We start from the raw sequence: 21695 nt of genomic DNA, 5'->3' as shown, positions 1-21695 counted from the left end.
AAAGCATTAATATTACTGAGAGAAGTGCTGGTGAGAGGCTGAAAATACAGAAAAGATGATTGAATAGTGTTAATAATACAAGCTAAACTCTAGGGAGAAGCACAACTTTCTCTCTATTCCCTTCACTCAAGAGTACTCCCAAGCATCAAAGACAAACAACTGTACATAGAGCTAGGGATCAAGCTTTGATGGGTAAAGCAAATTTAGAAGTAGCAAGTTTTGTCTCTTATCTTTTAAGGAAACTTCTCTTATCTTGGCTCTTCCTTTGGGAATGTTTTACATTACTCTTCTCTCCTGTGTTTCATGTGAATAGTTATTGAGAATAACCCAAGGAAGCGGTTTTAGAAGGAGGAATATCCATTTCCAGAGACCCAAGAAGAAAATAACCTGGGATTCCAAGCAAAGGAGGGCCAGGAGGCAAGGCAAAGGGCACATGAAACAGGCAGCTGATGGCATCTCTGCTCTAAACCTTAAGATTGAAACCTTCTCTTTGCCCATTTAATCTTTTCATGTCTCCTTTAACCACCAAAGTGTTAAGACCTTGAGGGCTATGATTAGACTATGGGTCTGGGGGAAAGTACAAGAGGCTGCTCAGACTTTTAAAGTCTAGGAGTTAGATCAGTAGAACAAGAAATGACCTTGTGTCTCAGATCTGGTCCAGGCCTGCTCACCAATTAAGAGACTGAGGACATGTAATCTAACATGCAACAGAATGTGTCTTTGCCTGCAATATCCCTTTTGCATATAACTCTCTTTGAAAACAGCAGGTGTGGTAGCAGCAGCTGAAGGCTACTGTCCAATATTTGAAACTTTTCTTAGTTCCCTGTTAAATACTTTTGATTAGAGGTAAGACTATCAAACATAAGTAGAATTTTGGTGCCATCTATATAGCATTCATGTGAACATATTTTTTGGACTAAAATTCATGAGCAAGAACAGAGATCATTTTTTATGTGTGGATTTATTTTTATACAAACACATAGTTATATGTCAGTTTATATAATAACATATCAATTTATCCATTCAATTAATATCCTTTACTAAAAATAAATTTAGGTGAAATAATTATGAAATTCAACAGGAAAATAGTTATTATTATATTTATGTGATTATTTTCATCATTCATTTAATGTGGGGGCTTACATGGTATTTTTCCATTTATGCTTATAAGGAACTCTGCTTTGGTCAATATTCATAAAGTTTATTGATTTGGTTAATTTGATTATCAATAGCTGAAACACTGGAATTCTAGGATAATTCCAGATACCTTAGAAAGTAATTAAACTATCCATTCAAGCTCTCATGCCAGAAACCGTTGAATTATTCTAAACTTTAATTCCTTTACCCCAAAACACCCCATCAATCAAATGACTAAGGTCATCTCTATTTAAAAATTCAGACTACCATCAGTTGGGACTTAAGGACATCTGTGAATACATAAGAGCAAGAGCAACTCTTTACAGAAAACTGAGACTAACTAATCAATAAATAACAATTTTCCCATGGTGATTGTATCATCAGTGTTCTGTTATAGGTAACGGAAATCACCTTAGCTAGTTTAGGTAGAAAGAGAATTTGGTTCTTTAAAATCATTAAGAGAGCTGGCATAGGGGGCTTTCGGCTGAACCCCAGGAACAACATTCAGCCTCCAGAAATTCCCTCATCTCAATCACAATAAAGTTGCTGCTGTTGTTGTGGCTTCCTCTTCAGGGCTGATGAATCAGAATCTACTGGCTCCAGAACTTTGGCCATAATTTACATCAGCCAAATCAATGTCCCACACTCTCCCTCCCTCTGCATATGATTTATGTGTGAACCAGGGTCCTATATAAGCACACTAGAGAGGATCCTAAACATGAATGAAAACCTGAGAACTGTAGTTTTAGGTTTTCCAGCCTCAGCATGTTAGAAAGTATTGAAATGGATATGAAGAACTAATACATGATATTTACCTCAGTCTAAAAACTGGAAGAGTTTGAAAGAATAGGGTATTTAAAAATTAGAACTACGCCAGAAGATTTGGAAGGTCTGGGCACTGTGGCTTTCAACAGAGAGTAGACATACATTCACACAGGGATTTACTCATCAAATATCTATTGACTATTGAATAGATAATAAATAGAAATAATTTTTAGTAATTAAAAGTCATACAGAAATGTCTATGATATAAGAAACTTATAATCTAGTATGAGAAATAATATGTATATTTGAATCATTATCAGTATAAGACAGAGTCTGGAAGAATGTTATAACCAAGATATTGTCACACTAAATAGGAGTTAAGCGCAGCTAGAGATCATTTCTTTCTAATAGTGTGGGGATAAATAACCAAAAGCTGGAAGTTGGAAAAAATGAAGGAAGCTTCATGGAAGACTTGGGGACTCCAGCCCAAGTTTTAAAGATATTATGAGCAATCCTGTTTATCTTGTATTTTGATGAATAATTTAGAATAATATGTGTCAAACACTGTGCCAGATGTTTTCACATATATCCATTACAATTTTTTTTTTAGTATAGTTGACACACAATGTTACATTAGTTTCAGGTGTGCAACATAGTGATTCAACAAGTTCATAGGTTATGCTATGGTCACCACAAGTATATCTAACATCTGTCACCATACAATGCTATTACATTATCATCATTGACTGTGTTCCCAATGTGGTGACTTTTATTTCCATGACATTCATTCCATAACTGGAAGCCTGTATCTACCATACCCCCTGACCCATTTTGCCCCTACTCCCCTCCCCTGGCAACAATCAGTTGGTTCTTGTATTTACAGGTCTGATTCTGTTTTTTGTTTGCTTGTTTATTTGTTTTATTATTTAGATTTCACATATGAATGAAATCATATGGTATTTGTCTTTCTCTGACTGACTTATTTCACTTAGCATAATACCCAGCCATGTTGCAAATGCATGATCCCATCCTTTTTTATGGCTGGTATTATTCCATTGTGTATATATATATATATATATATATATATTATATATAAATATATAAAATATTTTATATATTTATATATAATATATTTATATATTATATATAAAATATATTATATATATATTATATATATGTATAAATATATTATATATATATCACAACTTCTTTATCTATTCTTCTATTGATGGACACTTCAGTTGCTTTCATATCATGGTTATTGTGAATAATACTTCAATATACATAGGGGTGCACATATCTTTTTGAAATACTGTTTTTGTTTCCTTTGGGTAAATACCCAGTAGTGGAATTATTGGATCATATGATATTTCTTTTTTAAATTTTTTGAGGAACCTCCATACTGTTTTCCACAGTGGCTATACCAATTTACACTGCCGCCAACAGTGTATAAGGGTTCCTTTTTCTCCACGTCCTTACCAACACTTATTATTTCTTGTCTTTTTCATTTTAGCCCTTTAGATAAGTGTAAGGTGATATCTCATTGTGATTTTGATTTGCATTTCTCTGATGATTAGTGATGTTGAGCATCTTCTTATGTGTCTGTTGGCCATCTGTATGCTTTTATTGAAATAATGTCTATTCAGGTCTTCTGCCCATTTTTTTCCCCTTAAGATTTATTTGAGAGAGAGAGCAAGAGAGCATGGTGGGGAGGGACAGAGGGAGAGGGAGAAAGAATCCCAAGCAAACTCCATGCTAAGCATGGAGCCCCACATGGGACTCATCCCACAACCCTGAGATCACGGCCTGAGCTGAAACCAAGAACCATTCACTCAACCATCTATGCCCCAAGTCTTCTGCCCATTTTTTAATCAAATATTTGAGGTTTTGTTTTAGTGTTGAGTTGTATAAGTTCTTTGTGTAGTTTGGATATTAACCTCTTACTGGATATATTATTTACAAATATCTTCTTCCATTCAGTAGGTTGCCTTTTTGTTTTGTTGACTGTTTCCTTCATTGTGCAAAAGCTTTTTATTTTGGTGTAGTCCCAAGAGTTTAGTTTTGCTTCTGTTTCCCTTGCCTGAGGAGACATATACAGAAAAATGTTTCTGTGGCCAATGTCAAAGAAATTACCACCTATGTTTTCTATGAGTGTATGGTTTCAATCCTCACATTTAGGTCTGTAATCCAATTTGAGCTTATTTTTGTGTATGTTGTAAGAAAGGGTTCAGTTTCATTCTTTTACATGTAGCTGTCCAGTTTTTCCAAGAGACTGTCTTTTTCCAATTATATATTCTTGCCTCCTTTGTCATAGATTAACATGTAAATGTGGGTTTATTTCTGGGCTCTTTATTCTGTTCTATTGATCCATTTTTGTGCCAGTACCACAGTTTTTATTACTACACTTTGTAGTCTATCTTGAAATCTGGAATAGTGATAACTCCAGCTTTGTTTTTCTTTCTCAAGATTGCTTTGGCTATTTGAAGTCTTTTGTGGTTCCATAAAAATTTTAGGATTATTTGCTCTAATAGTTTTGTGAAAAATGCTGTTAGTATTTTGCTAGGGATTGCACTGAATCTGTAAGATTGCTTTTGATAGTATGGACATTTTAACAATATTAATTGTTCCAATTCATGAGCATGGAATATCTTTCCTTTTGTTTGTGTTATCTTCAATTTCTTTCATCAGTGTTTTATAGTTTTAGGGATATAAGTTTTCCACCTCCTTGGTTAAGTTTACTGCTAGGTATTTTATTCTTTCTGGTGAAATTGTAAATAGAATTGTCTTCTTAATGTCTCTTTCTGCTAATTTATTATTCATGTACAGAAATGCTACTAATTTCTGGGTATTAATTTTGTGTCCTGCAATTTTATTGAATTCATTTATTACTTATAGTAGTTTTTTGGTGGAGTCTTTAGGATTTTCTATGTATAATATATTATCTGCAAATAGTGACAGATTAACTTCTTATTTACCAATATAGATGACTCTCTCTTCATTCTTGTCTGATTGCTGTGGCTATGACTTCCAGTATTATGTTGAATAAAAGTGGTGAGAGTGGATATCCTTGTCTTGTTTCTGATTTTAGATGAAAAGCTCTCAGTTTTTCACCATTGAGTATGCTGTTAGTTGTGGGTTTTTCATATATGGCTTTTAATATGTTGAATTATGTTCCGTCTAAACCTACTTTTGTTGAGAGTTTTGATCATGAATGGATGTGGAATTTTTTCAAATGCTTTTTCTGCATCTATTGAGATGATCATATGATTTTTATTCTTCAACAAATATATTCATTTTTATTTAATTTTCATGCCAACTTTTGAAGGTAGATATTATGACCCACATTTCACAAATGAGGAAACTGAAGCTCAAAGAAATCAAAGTTCTAATAACCTAAGGAATACTCAACGATAACAGTTGGTAATGTCAGAGTCTGAAGCAAAATATTTGCCTCCCAATTATTTTCCCAGGTACCTAATTGTCAGTGAGGCTGTTTTAAAAGCCTGATTATGTTATTTATTGGTAAACCCGAGTGAATGAATTAGAAGCACCTAGAAAAATATATTGAGGAAATTCTTTTATAGATCCTAAAGTTTGGTCTGACTTACTCTGATAAGGAAAGAAGTGCAACCTAAGAAGGAAAGAGTAAGGGATTCGTTCTGTGCAGTAAACTAACTTATGCTAATTCTAAGAGGAACTAAGTGTTTCTTAATGGCATACACACTCTTACAATAAATGGCAGAAAAGTTGGGCATGATATATTCAATACCTGAGTTTAAATTTGCTGAATGTGTTACTCAGAACTCTCAGAATCAATTCAGTTTGGCAGTGGCATCATGTGAATGGAAGAAAAGTAGAAGGTATTTATGGAGAAATACTTGAAAAATTAAGTGTGGAACAAATGGTTTTATATTTTAATTCAAGTTCTGTCATATATCATACTTAAGTAGAAAATGAGGTTTGCCTGTGTTATGTTATTGATTTCAAAATCTAAACATATGGGACTTTTTAGAGTGTTATTTTATTTCAAGCATTCCCACTGAGATTTATTTCAATTTGACTAACATTTATCCAGTGCCATATCAGTCAGGATTCCAGTAAGAAACAGAAAGTAATGTTTGCTGAAATTTTTGAGTAGAATTAAATGTCATGACTAATTCACTGAGGTTGGGCAAGATAATGACAACTGACAAAGGATGTTGAGCCCCATAAGGATTAGCAGTGTAGAAACCCAGTGATGGCTGCAGCCTCAGAAGCGACACCCTTGTTGCAGGAGCTGTAGTTATGGCCAGTCACCCACCCAGGAAAGCAGAAATGAATCCCTTGCCATCTCTTGCCTGGTATCATTCAATTTCCTACTGGTGCCTCCTACCGGCTCAATGAAATTGGAAGCCAGAGGCCAACAGAGCCAGAGTGTACAGTCAAGAGAATCAACTCCTCCCACCCCTTCAGAGTTGGGGTACACAAAGGGTTAAAGGAGAGCAAAGAATAGATAACGGGGGCAAGGGGATAGAGAACAACCACCACAGTTGCCTACTACTCTGTCAGGGACTGTGGCTGGTATTGTGGACTCAAGGATGAATAAGGTTAGTTTCTGCCCTAGAGGAACTCACAATCTAGTGAGGAGTCAAACACAAACTGTCATCTGCCAATCAGAATGAAAAGTTGTTGTAGTTGAGGCCTTGTTCCCGCTTCACTCTCTCAGTGACTACCATTCATCTAGTAGAAGTGTTACAAGCTAAAGATCTAGTACTTGCAGGAACTGAAAACGACTCTATAGAACTTATTATATGTTTATAAACCTATATAGTAAGAAAATCCACAAATTGGTAAAATCTGGATAGGTAAGCATGAATCTATTTCCTCATGTGACCCCTTTCTTCCTCATGTCACTTTGTGCTAATCATCTTTCAGGTCTTTGAGTATGCTGCTATTTATTTCTCTTGCCACTCAGCCTTTCCTATCTCTGCAACACCCGACCTTCACTCCTGCCCACTATTTTTCATTTAATTCCTTCAAGTGTTAGCCTAAATGCTACCTCTGCTGGAACATTTTCCCTTACTTGCATCATCACAGTTCTAACACTGAAGGTAATTGTGCCTTTATCTTCCCTACTCACCTCCGAGCTGTTTGAAGGAAGAGTCTGTGTTTATTTTTGTTGTTGTTGTTGACCAGTATATTCTCGTGGGCTATCACAGTCCAAAGAATAGGAGCACAAAAAATACTGAATGAATGAGTGAATAAATGAAGGAATGAGGTTAAGCAAGATAACTTAGTATATTGTAAGCATTGAGTACATTAAGGTGACTAATATCATCAAAATGGATGTTTCATTTTGAGGATCAGTAAAAAACAAGGTGGAGTTGGTGTAGGTGGGAAAAGATTAGATATTATTGAGGTTCATGAATGCTAGAGTGATTCTAAAGTAATAATGATAAGTAGAATGAGTAGGTCCTATTTAATTCAAATTGAGAATTCTTAAGTGGTAAAGTAACATTGTAAGAGCAATATACATATGAGAAAGATTAGTCCACACATGTTGAATAACATTCAACATTCAGAAGACCAATTTTAGACGCCTACTTAAAGTGAATAGGATATAGAGAGGAAAGGTAGCTCTTTCTGATTTTTTTTTCATATTTTAGTTTCTATTTTTTCTCAATTTCAGTTTCAATTCTGTAGAATTCTCCCTGGTACATTTCTTTTTCTAATCAGCAGATCCCTCAATGGTATCTAACAATCTCATTTGTCTTAGAAAATTTTGTATTCATTTTTCACTTTATTTATGTGTAGGACATATTTTATATTGATATATTGAGGCTTTCAGCTCAAACATATATTGATGTAATGGTATTCCATTTGTTTGCTGATGATAGTCATATTACAGCATGGGAAGGCCATAAGAATTCAAGAGCCCAAAAGACAATTTCTCAAAAGACATATAACAACTGCAAAAGTTGCAGTAATACAAATTATCTCATCTCTCATGAAACTATTGATCCCATCCGTAGAATGAGAAATGAGCTATTATAGTCCTGGAAGGAGGCAACAATTGGAAAAAATTGTGAAATGATCAACAATATTATTAATATCAGTGGTAGTTGGTCATCATTAACCCAATGCAATCATAAACATCATTATCACCACCATCCCTACGACCACCACCACTACCATACCATTATCAATTATCATAACATCTACACATATCTTACTGGCTGGATTGCTTCTTCCTTCCAGGCATCAATGTTTGTTAACTAATGTGCCCCTAGAGCTACTATCACAGACTCTTATATAGAGAGAGAATCTAATACAGTGGATTGTGGAACTAGACTCCACAAGTTCAAATAATGGCTTTGATATTTATTAACTATGCAATGTTGATCAATTATTTAACCTCTCCATGTATGTTTCAGTTTCCTGATCCATAAGATCAGGCAAATAATCATAACTAACTCATAGAGGTGTTATGAGAATAAAAGGGTTTATTATATGTAAAATGCCAGTAACACCAACTTATATATGTCAAATATTTATTATTATTACTCTGCATGTCAAAGTAATTTTTAAATATATACAGTGTGTATTAAAAATAATTCAAAATTAAAGAAATACATAATGTGTCCTGTTTCTAGTTTTAATTTTTTCCTCTTTTCCCATGTGATTTCTTTAAGAATGTAGATTTATAGAATAACACTAATAAGCAGAACCATGAAGTGTCACAGGAATGACATCCTTGCCAAGACACTGTCTCCTCCTCAAGACAGCAGGGCTTAGCTGAGCAGGAGGCACTGTCCAACCCCCATGGTCTTTTTGATAGCATTTTTTACTTCCTGGTTCCTAAGGCAGTAGATGAACGGATTTAGCATGGGTGTGAGGACTGCATACACAGCTGAGATTAGTTTGTTGGAATTAAATGATGCAATAGCTCTGGGCCGAACATACATAAAAATCATGGCTGTATAATAAATTACGACTACAGTGAGGTGTGATGCACAGGTGGAGAAGGCTTTCTTCCTTCCCTGGGTGGAGGGTATCCTCAGAATGGTGGAGACTATGTAGACATAAGAAAGGACAGTGGTGATGAGTGGGAAGACAAGAATGACAATAGCCAAAGCAAAGTCCACTAGCTCAGCTGTGGACATGTCTTTGCAAGCCAGCTTGAGGATTGGTGAAATGTCACAGAAAAAGTGGTTCATGACATTAGAACCACAAAAGGCAACATGTGAAATCAAATAAACCTTGATGACAGAGACCATGAAACCACTCACATAGGAGAAAGCCACCAGCTGTACGCAATAACCTGTGGTCATAATGACTGGGTATTGGAGAGGGTGGCAGATGGCCACATAGCGGTCATAGGCCATGGCTGCCAGAAGCACACACTCAGTGCAGGCGAGTGCGATAAAGAAGTAGAGTTGAGTCATGCAACCAGTGAAGGAGATGCGCCATCTCTGTAGAAGGAATCCATCCAGCATCTTGGGGACAGTGATGGAGACATACCAGACCTCCAGAAAGGACAAGCTACTCAGGAAATAGTACATGGGCTTATGGAGGGAGCCAGTGATCCAAACAGTGAACATGATGATAAGATTCTCTACTACCACCAGCAGGTAGACCACAAGGAAAAGGAAGAAGAGCAGGACTTGTAGCCATGGGGCAGTGGGGAAGCCCACCAGGATGAATTCACTGACCAGAGTGATATTTTTCCCCAGCATGACTAAAAGCACTGAGAGGTATTGAAGTCTTATGTAACGGCACTACAAATAATGATGATTATGCTACCAGACAAGAGACCAAAAGAAGTTAGTAAATCAGACTTTCCTGCAAATGACTCATAAAATAACTTCATCAACACAAAGTAATCTTTAAATGTGAAAGCACATATTTCCATCAAAGTTTTTTGTTGTTCTTTTTGTGTTTGTTTTTTATGAAAGTCTCCCAGAATCAAAATGCACTCCCAGAAACCAATATTGAACTGTATGTTAACTACCTAAAATTTAAATAAAAAAAAATGCACTCCCACCCTTAATTCTCACTCCCCTGATTAAATATTTGAATGTCACTACCCATGTCATTCCCAGGTCCTTTGTCAATAAACATAGATAGTCTTTCCCTTGTTGGTTCCAGATCTCTGTTTAATTAGGAACTTACTGCCTGAAGATTTCTTTCCTCCCTAAAGGAACTGTGAGGGATAACCTCATGTCAGAAAAAGTTTCAAAGTTTAATATTTGGGTGATCCATTGGCTGTAGTCCTTTGATCAGCACAGTTTCTTCAGACTTTATTTGTGGAAATAAGAGATAGTAATTCTTGGAAAGTTCCTTAGTGACTCTCCAGTTGCTTTCAGATAAAAATGGAAATGTTTTCGATATCACACATAGGAGGCACTTCATATATTGATCCAGCCATGTATTTCTTCTGCCTCATCACTCATGACCCTCTAAATTGTTTCCATGATCCAGACATGCTCAACTAGTTTTTGCCCCCCCAAACACACTAATCACCCTCACGCTTTGCTTACACTCTTCCCTCTTCTTCTTGTGCCCATCCCCCAATCTTTATTGGCTGATTCAAGATTCAGGATTCCACTTAGAAGACATCTCACCAAAACTCAGTCAAGAGCTTCAAAAACATTTGCTCCCAGTGCACAACCCCTTCACATGTTGAGATTTCTCTCCATTACACTGCAGTTTTCTAAAACTCAGGGAGATGTTGGTAAAAGGGTATAAATTTCCAGTTACAAAATGAGCAAGCTCTGGGGATCTGATGTGCAGCAAGGTGACTGTAGTTAACAATACTGTATCACGTACTTGAAAGTTACTGAGAGTATATCTTAAGTATATTTTCTCACCATACACAAAAAGTGATAATTATGTGATGTGATGGAGATACCACTTAACCTTATTGTGATAATAACTTCACAACATATGCATGTATCAAATCCTCACACTGTACAGCCTTCATGACTGTGAACCCAATGCCTAGGATAGTGATTAGAAAATACATGAATATTAAATGAATATGGATTAACAAGTGAATTAATGAATCCCTTGGAGCTTTGGGATCCATAGGAAATAGATCAGTGGCAGAGGAATGTGAATTCAGGGTACTTTGCTGGCAGAAGGCATCTATCTATCAGGCTGCAGATCTTAAGCATAGCCTCAGCTTGCATATCCAGGGTATTGTCACAGCAAACATATCCACAGGGTCTGAAAACAGTGGATATGATCCCTGGTCTCAGGTTACTTGGTAGATTGGGTCTGAAAATATCATCCAGTGTCTCAGGTCTCCTAGAGGAGTAAGGAGAAAGGAGGCAGGAAGGCATGTGAATATAGTGTAAGGATAGGCAGCTCTTATAATGCTGGAAGAAAGCATATTTGTGAGGTAGCCCAACTATTTTAACCTGTGGTCCACAGGGTATCTTTTGAAAACACATGAATAAATGCGTCTCTCTGTTATATATCACACTCATCCATAAAGATCCATAAAGATTGAGGTCAGGTCCTGCCTTTAGAACATTGCTCACTCCTGCCAAACACTTTGTCCGTCATACTCTTCACTTGACACACAGAGGGTGGGAGGCTGATCAGGGACTCATTGGACTAGAGATCTTCTGGCCATGGCTCATAGCAAGGGACAGAAGAATGAGGCACTGAAATACATATTACTGACTCACTACCTCCTCTCCACAGCAGCATCTATCAGCAGAGCTCAGCCCTGCTTGCTGGATGGAAAGGGATTGTATCTTACCTCCAGGCCTCCTCCAACACCTTCAACCTGAAGTAGTTCATTAGTAAGCCATTTCTGGCCTAGTTTTTCAGTGCCTTTCACCTAATAATTTTCCTTGAGAAAAGCAACTGGTTCTGGGAGCAGAAAATAGTGAGCTTTCCCATGTTCTTGTCTCAGTGGGAAGAATGTAGAGACTTTCCTTCAGGGCATGTATAACATTCCACATTCTCACCATCAGCCACAAAATTTCCCACACATTTACCTTTGTCTACTAGTTAAGAGCATTGACTTTAGAGTCAGAACAAGGCTATTAGGTGTGTCATCCCGAACAGAATATTCAACAATTATGGACTTAAAGATCCATTGCTGTGAAATAGAATAATGTTAATAATGCCTATCTTACTTGTTTGCTGTGAAAATAAATGTGATAATGCACGGAAATCACTTAACATAGGAATTGGTCCATGGTTTTTCTCTATAAGTGTTAGCTATTACTATATTATGTCACATTAGACTCACACATGCTAGTCACTCACATGTGTTCATATAAACACACAGACATTCATTCTCTCTCTCTTTTACTCATCTTTTTTCTGTTACATTCTGGGGGAATGAGGGAAGCCAAATTTCCCGAAAGGACTATAGCATCTTTGAAGAGCTCTGAGTTACAATCACTCATGCCTCTTTCTTATCCTCTCTCTAGAATATTGCTTTCATATATTCAAGCATACCCCTGTTACTTCATATTTTCCTCCACTTTTTGGCCATGGATGTACCTCTCAGCTGGTTTTATTTTGTATCATAGAGAAATGAAGAATTCTATCTTAACTATATTCTTTGTTTTCAGAACTGAAAGCACTAAGCTCTGGGGTCTCCTTTATGGTATCTGAGGAAATAAATCCTTTCATTGTACTATAAAACCTTTTTTCCAGTCTTGTATGTGCTTATTTCCAAGAGACAACATGGACACCAACAGACTTCTTCTAGAATAAGAAACATATCTTTTGGGCCTGGTCCAACACCCAAAAGATCCCACAGCTGCCCACATTTCCCCAACCTTGGGTAAAGAAATAGTGAATCTTCATTTTCCCATTCATTCTCCACAATACCCTTTCTCCTGTCCAATCATGGTGCTTGTAGCCACTTCCCCCAAGTCCCTCTTCATCTTCCTTGGAACTTTCTTGAATCAAGATATCGGATCAACCAATCTCACCTGAAACTTTCAACCACTCACCATGGTCCACCTGCCCTCTCTTCAAGAGTGGAAAATTTTGCAGACATTTGCAACTAAACATGGAAAAGCAGACTGGCTTGCATATTTTTATACTTCACCTGGAGATCCACATCTGGTCTCTGCTTAGACTGCATGATAGGTAATTGCAGCATTAAGACAAGTCTGGAGCTGAGGCAGGAGAATATATTTAACACTCACCTACGGCTTGCCCATGTCTTCTTCCCAGGAGGCTCACTGACAGTCTCTCCTGGCTCTAGGGAAACTCTGTATGTGCTGCTAAGACTATGTCCAGAGGATTTTGACAGGGAAGCTGAATCTCCATTTACCTACTAGTTCCTGTTTATACCTGGACCAAGTTTATTTATATCTGTGGGTGGGATGTGGCCCTTTTCTCTTACTACTATATGTAATTTAATGCAACACTAAGTTACTCAAAACCAGGATAAGAAACCTAACTAGGTTAATAAGATAACCAATACATCCATTTGCTTATTCACAAAATCACAATCAGCTTTTATTGAGCTTTTATCATGTGTAGGGTGCTGTGCTATATGTTATTTGGAATAAAAATATATAAGTCATGGTTTCTGTCCTTCAGGAACTTGTAGTATTCTAAGTAAAATAATAAATACACACTATAATGAGCATAGAATGTGACATGTACCAAAAGAGAGGTATAGCCATGCTCTAGGAACTCCAATGAGGGAGTAACTTAGGAATTTAGAAAAAGATTCAAGAGGTGTCATTCCAGACTCATACAGGAAGATAGTGTGGAAGTAGTGTGATGGGAAATAATTTAGGTTCAGCAGTCAGAAGATCCAGTTCCTAATCTAGGTTCTACCATTTTTAAGACCTTTGACCTTATAAAATTGTTTTTATTTCTCAGTTTATTCACCCATAAAATGGGATAACAATAATTCACTTGTTAACATCATATCATTAATGTTAATTTCAAAAGTAATATGTATATGAAAGCAATTTTTTAAAAAGATTTTATTTATTTATTGGACAGAGAGAGAGCACAAGCAGGGGGAGTGACAGGCAGTGGGAGAGGGAGAAGCAGGCTTCCCGCTGAGCAGGGAGCCCGATGCGGGGCTCGATCCCAGGACCCTGGGATCATGACCTGAGCTGAAGGCAAACGCTTAACAAACTGAGTCACCCAGGTGCCCCTATGAGAGCAATTCTAAAACAGCTTTGTGATAACTACACAAATGTAAAATATTACCTGCGTTGGAATGTGAACCACAGCCATGAGTCGATCAGAAGAAATGAGGTGAGAGGGCTTTCAGTGTAGAGAGACTAGCACAGGAAAGAGTATAGTGAGAAGTGAGACAATGTAATAATGAGGCCCCTGCAGTGTCTAGTGGTCACACCCACTAAACTTAGACTCCAGGAAGTATTCAGTCATTTGATCAATGTTTGTGAAGCATGCGCTGTGAGCTAAGAGCAGTGTGAAATGACAACTCCTGTCTGTCAAGTTATTCACAGCTGAGTTAGCCCATAGACTCTGTTATTAATTGTTGTCAGTAACCATAAAATTAAGAATCAAGTGCTAGAAGTTTTGTTGTAATGAAGGCCTGGGAAATATACTTGTGTCTCTGTGAGTAACCAAAGGTGGAGTAAGGGAGTGAAGCAGGGGTTTAAAAAATGAGAAATCCTAGAGAAACTTTAGATCCTAGAAGGAATCTAAAGGTCTAAGTGTGACTAATTGGAATTTTATGGAGAAGGATGGATCTAGCTCTTTCCCTACCCTCCCATATTCTTTGTCTAAAGGCATGTGGTGAGTTGGCACTAATTCTGGGAAGGCTGGGACCACTGGGTCCTCATGAAATGAGACTATGGAACATGAAAATCAGGGAGGGTAATTACCCCTGAGGAATGACTCTAAGAGAAAATGAAAACACCTATAAGCCTTCTCTTCTCTGCAGGCATGAAACTGTCCACTCATGTTTGCCAGCACCAAATGGTACTGTCTGAAAGAACGGGTACAGTTTTGTTAGGGCTGCTAAATGTAAAGCAAGAACTATTTGTCAAATATACTCCAACTCTCTCTTATCAATCAGCAGAATAAAACAGCATCAATATATGAATTTCATGAGACTTAAAAATCCAGTAAAATTTGAAAAAGAGGTTTTCAACATAACACATAAAAGCCAAATATTTGCTGTACATATTGCCATAAGCAAAAAGGGACAGCTTACTTTTAGTATTATGAAGTCACTGAAATCAATCAAGGTCTATTAAATTATTTAGTATAAAGAGACCAATAATTTATTTCTCTTTTAAATAAAATTTTTAGGATAATATTCGTTTTACAGAAAAGTTTTAGGGGCACCTGGGTGGCTCAGTTGGTTAAGCGACTGCCTTCGGCTCAGGTCATGATCCTGGAGTCCAGGGATCGAGTCCCGCATCGGGCTCCCTGCTCAGCGGGGAGCCTGCTTCTCCCTCTGACCCTCCCCCATCTCAAGCTCTCTCATTCTCTCTCTCAGATAAATAAATAAAATCTTTAAAAAAAAAAAGTTTTAAAGATAGTAAAGAGAGTTCTCATACTCTTCTCCCCCAGTCTCAGTTTCCCCTAATATTGCACATTACATTGCCCTGTACACTTTCAAAAGTAAGAAACCAAAACTGGTATATTATTGTTAACTAAACTCCTGGTCTTATTCAGATTTTACCAGTTTTTCCTTATCCTTTTTATGCCACAGGATCCACTCTAAGGTATCACATTCCATTTAAGTATTTTGTCTCTTAAGTACCCTCTGATAGTTTCACAGTCTTTACTTATACTTATAAGGGCTTTTTAAGCAAAATAGGGTTTTCAGTGCTATAGAAGAACTGTTATTTCTAAAATGCTCTTTTCCAGAAAGGTTTTTGGATATTTTCTGACTTTGTTCAATGTGAAATGTTAGCAAATTATAAAGGGATTTGATTATAAAGTTCAAGTAAAAAAAAAATCACAATCTAAAATTCATCTGTGCAAGGTTTTATTGGGCAAGAAATTAAAATAAAGACCAAAAGGGGGAAAAAAAAGACCAAAAGGAAAACAGATCATATTGTGAAGAAACTTGAAAGGCAGACTAAGAAACTTGAAGTTTATAAAAGTTGATGGGAACCAGTAGATATTTTTGAGCATGGAAGCCCTCTATGTTGATCCTCACTTATTCTGTAGATGTGAGTTACCCTGGCCACTCTATCTGTCCTACCTGAAACACCCAGTCTGGATCAGTACTCTTATCTCTTGTAATGATGAAGGAGACTGGAGACATCCCCAGACACTGCTCTGGCAAAAGAGAATTATAAAAGAGTCACAGTATCTATGCAATATATATATATTTTTTATTATTATGTTTAGTTAGCCAGTGTATAGTACATCATTAGTTTTTGATGCGGTGTTCAGTGATTTATTAGTTACATATAACACCCAGTGCATATCACAACACGTGCCCTCCTTAATACCCATCACCCTGTGCAATATTTTTAAAGAATGGCAGACTATAAAGACGGTCTGAAACAAACAAGATCAAATGTAACAGGGATAAAATAAAGTCTTCTATGTAGGTTGAGGGCAGAATTAATTAATTAATGGAGGATGAGTGACACTTCATCTGACAATTAATAGTTTACTTGAAAAATCTTAGGTTTCGTGACATCAAATTCAATATGACCTATTAGGATCACCACACAACTATGAAAATGCAGTCCAAGTCAAGAGAAGTTTTGATCTTGCTGTAATTCACATGGACTCTTTTCATTCATTCTTCTTTTCATTCATTGTTATAGAAAAATGAATATATGCAGGAAACTGTGCTAAACACTTTTCCTATACCTGAAATAATTGGTTTTAAATTTTGAATTCAGAATTAGAGGTGTTTTTTAAAACTCAAAAAAATAATGCATCTCACTATAAAAAGCCTGGAAAATAAAGAAGAGCACAATGAAGGAAATCAATGTCATGTTTTTACTTCCTACTAATTAGAGTTAACCTATAAGGAGGTTCATATAATAGCTACAACGATGATGCCCAGAGGATGACACTCCAATCCCAGACTATAACCCCATTTCAGAAATTTATTCTGTGGAGATAGTTGGGAGATGTGTTTTTGATGAACTTTTATCTAGTCATTATAAATATACATTATAATATAAATTATAATAACATAATAAAATATAGAACATAAATTATAAAAATACTTATAAGGTTATGTAATTGTTTTGGCACAAAAAGATATGAATATTATATTAGAATTTTAATAAGTAGCAACTAGCAAATAATGCTCGATTTCCTTGCTAGTAGCCTTTCATACTTTATTAAGCAGCAGAAAACTATGGAAAGACAGGCTGCAACAACAAAAGGTTCCCACATCTGGAGAGAGAAGCTTAATGTCAGCTGTTGTCTTCAGGGTTCTGGGTCTTGGGTAACTGTAGAGAGCTAAATTTCTAAAAATCATACTGAGATACCCTGTCACCATTTCTCTGTCCAGATGAATAAAGTTGTGTATCTTATTGGGTAAGAAATGCTTATTTAAATAAATATGTTGGTAACAATACCTTTGCCACAGATTTCAGTTTATAAGAGTAACGGCTACGTTGCATAGTTACAGCTAACATTTCAGTTAATTTCCTTCTAGTCTAATTTAAACTAATAAATAAGACTGATATTTTTTCTTTTTTTGAGATGGTCAGATTTTAGATATGTTTTTGCAGGTAGAACCAGCGTCTGCTTCAATGATATAACATCTGTGCTATCTCATAATATTCTTTGCTCAGAAAAGCCTATGCTTTGGCGTGCCTCGGTGGCTCAGTTGGTTATGTGTCCAACTCTTGATCTAAGCTCAGGTCATGACCTCAGGGTCATGAGTTCAAGCCAGGAGATGCTGGGTGTGGAGCCTACTTAAAAAAAAATTTTTTTTGAAAGCCTATGCTTGGTTTTATGCTGGGCTGTCATAAGCTTTTTTTTTTTTTTAAGATTTTATTTATTTATTGGACAGAGAGAGAGCACAAGCAGGGGGAGTGGGAGAGGGAGAAGCAGGCTTCCCACTGAGCAGGGAGCCTGATGCGGGCTCGATCCCAGGACCCTGGGATCATGACCTGAGCCGAAGGCAGATGCTTAACCGACTGAGCCATGCAGGTGCCCCTGTCATTAGCTTTTTAAAATTAATTTTATTTATTTTTTATTTTTTTATTTTTTTAAGATTTTATTTATTTATTTGAGAGAGAGCAAACTAGAGAGAGAGAGAGCACAAACAGGGGGAGGGGCAGAGGGAGAAGCAGACTCCCCACTGAGCAGGGAGCCCAAGGCGGGGCTCTATCCCAGGACCCTGAGATCATGACCTGAGTTGAAGGCAGATGCTTAACTGACTGAGCCACCCAGGTGCCCCTTAAATTAATTTTAAAAACATGAGTACAGGTGACATACAATGGTAATTAGTTTCAGATGTACGACACAATAATTCGACTTCTCTATATGTTATGCTACATTCACCACAAGTGTAGCTACCATCAGCCTCACTACATTACTACTATGATATCATCAACTGTATTCCTTATGCTGTGTTTTTTATTCCCGTGACTTATTCATTCCGTAACTGAAAGCCTGTATCTCCCACTCCTCTTCACCCATTTTGTCCATCCTATACCTTCTTCCCCTTTGGCAACCATCAATTTGTTCTCTGTACTTATAAGTCTAATTCTGCTTTTATTTGTTTATTCATTTGGTTTTTTAGATTCCACTTATGAGTGAAATCATGGTATTTTTCTTCCTTAAGAAGTGACTTACTTCACTTAGTGTAATGCCCTCTAGGTCCATCCATATTGTTGCAAATGGTACATCTCATCCTTTTTTACAGCTGAGTAATATTTCAGTATGTGTGTGTGTGTGTGTGTGTGTGTGTGTGTATAAATCTATATCACATCTTCCTTATCCATTTGTAAGCCTGATACTTTTGATGCTGTTACATAACCTAATATTTGCATTTATTATGTTAGGAATATTTTTTCTGTCATTAGCTCTGTGTAGATCATGTTATTTTAAGACCTACATAGGATTCCACTTAATATATAAACTATAAGTTTATGGGATAATAATTCCTTAATTATGGAGACAGAAGATTAAATAAACAACTGTACTCAGTCACTAGCTCCATGTGGGTAAATCAGGAAATGAAGCTAGAAATCTCTGTAGTCCAGGAGGTGATATATTGCCTACACAAAAATTCTCAGTTTCCTATCTGCTTGCCTTGTAATTCATACTAGAATAATCACCTGGGTCCCTGCTACCTCATAGGCTACAATCAGTGGCTTGTGGCTAGAAGAGATCTCACCAGAAGTCTTCTAATGCTATCCCATAATGAAGTCTGTGCTTCCTTGAATGGCTTCCTCCTTCTGCTTTCCTTTTCTACACTTTCAGCGTCAGAACTAAAACAAAGAGCAAATCCAGGAGAGGCCATTTAGAGAGATACTAGTTCTGCATTTGTTTGCTTATTTAAATATTGAAGTGCAATCAGCCTTCTGCGCAGTCAATCCTTTCTGCCCCACCAGATTGCATGATACATGAACCTGTTCTATGTAAATTACACTAGAGCAGATGACATGAGAACTTCTAGCATGTATTTACAATGTTATCCAGAAATCCAGCTGCCAGCTTGCAATCCATCCCTCTTCTTTCTCCTGGATTAGTTCCTTGTTGGTGTTTTTGAACCCTAGTTCCTAATTTAGGCCATAAGAGCTTCTCTGGACTTAAAAGAAGATATAGATCCCAAGTTTAAGAGCATTTTCTACTATCTTGGCTAGCTTTCCCCTGCTTAGCATCCTGGCCCTAGAATAGGTGCAGAGTACGGCGTAGGGCTCTCTTGACCTCTTGATTGCGCAAGCAGTAAATGATAGGGTTAAGCAATGGTACAATGACAGCATAGAGTACAGACACCAGCTTGTTGGTGTCAAAAGCTGAGAGTGCCTTTGGCCGGGCATAGATGAAGATACTGGCAGCGTAGAAGATGATCACAACAGTGAGGTGAGAGGCACAGGTGGAAAAGGCTTTATGGCGCCCAGCAGCTGAAGGAATGCGCACCAGAGCACCAGTGATGGCCATGTAGGAGGCCCCAGTGACAGAGAGGGGCCCCAGCAGGATAAAAATGGCCAGAACAAAGTCTGTAAGCTCTGCTGTTGACATGTCAGTGCATGAAAGATTGAGCAATGGGGAGACATCACAGAAAAAGTGGTTGATGATGTTGGGTCCACAGTAGGAGAGGCGAGAAATGAGAAAAACCTTGACCATGGAGATGCTAAAACCTCCAGCCCAGGAGCCAGCTGCCAGCTGCACACACAGTCGGCCACTGACAATGACAGCATAGTGGAGAGGGTGGCCGATGGCCACATAGCGGTCATAGGCCATAACAGCAAGAAGGACACACTCAGTGCAGCCCAGTCCCAGGAAAAAGTAGAGCTGTGTCATGCAGCCCTCAAAGGAGATCAGCTGTCCATGGCTCTGTTTGGACCCAACAAAGCCAGCTAACATCTTGGGAATAGTGACAGTAACATACCAGATCTCCAAGAAGGACATATTAGCCAGAAAGAAGTACATAGGTTTGTGAAGGGTGGGGTGGTTCCTAATTGCCATAATGATGAGTGTATTTTCAGTTAGCACCAACACATAGGCCAGCAGAGAAAGGGCAAATAAAAGTGCCCGCACTGGTGGAGGAGCTGGGAAGCCCAGCAACACAAACTCACTTATCCTCCCACTCTGGTTCCTCTGCTCCATGGTGTCAGTCTTGCCCACTGCTCTTTAGGAGAGAGAACAGAGGATCTTCAGGAGCCAACAGCAAGAACCCAGCCTTTCTCTTGGTGGGTTTATATTGACAGAATGCATGTAATGCATGTCATTCATCACTGAACTGAGGCCATCACTTTCTTCTGTAATCTTGAAATGAGCTAAGACAAAAGTGGACAAAAATAAACTGCTTCATATTGGTGATAGGATAAAAATCTGTTATGGCCCTTGGAGAAGCATATACCGATAAAGTGACTACTAGTTGGTCCCTGAAGAATATAGATCAAAACCACAAATAGTAAGAGAGTCTAGGCTGCCCTAAAGTAAGAGTTTGTTTGTGAGCTAGATTGTGACTCTGTTTTGAAGAAATAAGTTACATAGTGGAGGAATAACAATAATGTATAACACAATTGAGTACTTACTAGGCATTGATAGTGTGGGCACTGTTTTAAAATATTTGCAGATATTAATACACTTAATCTTCCGAAGAACACAGTGAGTTCGTACTATTATTAACCCCACTTAACACCTAAGAAAACTGAGGCATAAAGAGATTAAGTAACTTGTTCCAGGTCACACAGATAGTAAGAGATGGAACCAGGAAGTCAGGACCTCAGAGCTTCAAAAATATTCAGGCAACACAAAGAAGGGACTATAAGATACATCCTGGATTTACATCTAGGGTAGAGAATCTTTAGAGCTCAGCTACAGAAGTGACTCCATACTACAAGAAAGAGGGAACAAAGTAGAACCCAAGAAAGTCACAGCATCTATAGAAAGAAAGTTCTACATAACCTAGCACTTAAGAGGAGGACTTGGGACCCACCTAGAAATTATATTAGGAAGTGGATTCTAGATGGTAGAAGAGCTGAGAATCCCATCAGTTCTAAAAGTTGTGCTCCCTTGGAATGAGAGTAGAACACCTTCCTTTAGCATTGTTAAAAATTAAACTGAGGCATATTAAAATTTTCAAGAGTTTATTTGAGCAAAATTGATTTAAAATGGGCGGCACCAAACTGAAAGTGGTAAAGTGTGCTCTACAGACAGAAGCTAGTGGAACGGCTTTT

At 37.5% G+C, this 21695-nt stretch overlaps 2 protein-coding genes across 2 annotated transcripts; both read right to left on the bottom strand.

Moving 5' to 3' along the window:
• Positions 1 to 8672: 8672 nt before the first annotated feature.
• LOC110576451 (olfactory receptor 6-like) lies at positions 8673 to 9617 on the bottom strand. The gene has a single exon (XM_021685646.1). It carries the CDS (start codon positions 9615 to 9617, stop codon positions 8673 to 8675), a length of 945 nt encoding a protein of 314 aa, XP_021541321.1.
• Positions 9618 to 19677: 10060 nt separating this feature from the next.
• On the bottom strand, positions 19678 to 20619 carry LOC110576533 (olfactory receptor 226). Its single transcript, XM_021685721.1, has one exon. The coding sequence runs from the start codon at positions 20617 to 20619 to the stop codon at positions 19678 to 19680; it is 942 nt and encodes a 313-aa protein (XP_021541396.1).
• Positions 20620 to 21695: the final 1076 nt, after the last annotated feature.

This window comes from Neomonachus schauinslandi, chromosome 11, assembly GCF_002201575.2.
Source record: "Neomonachus schauinslandi chromosome 11, ASM220157v2, whole genome shotgun sequence".
Classification (NCBI taxonomy): domain Eukaryota; kingdom Metazoa; phylum Chordata; class Mammalia; order Carnivora; family Phocidae; genus Neomonachus; species Neomonachus schauinslandi.
The sequence above is the reverse complement of the archived record's forward strand: the minus strand, read 5'-3'. Positions and strand labels throughout refer to the sequence as shown.

Bases quoted from the DNA above. Each gene is read 5' to 3' on its own strand.
- LOC110576533 (XM_021685721.1), bottom strand. From the start codon at position 20,619: ATGGAGCAGAGGAACCAGAGTGGGAGGATAAGTGAGTTTGTGTTGCTG.
- LOC110576451 (XM_021685646.1), bottom strand. From the start codon at position 9,617: ATGCTGGGGAAAAATATCACTCTGGTCAGTGAATTCATCCTGGTGGGC.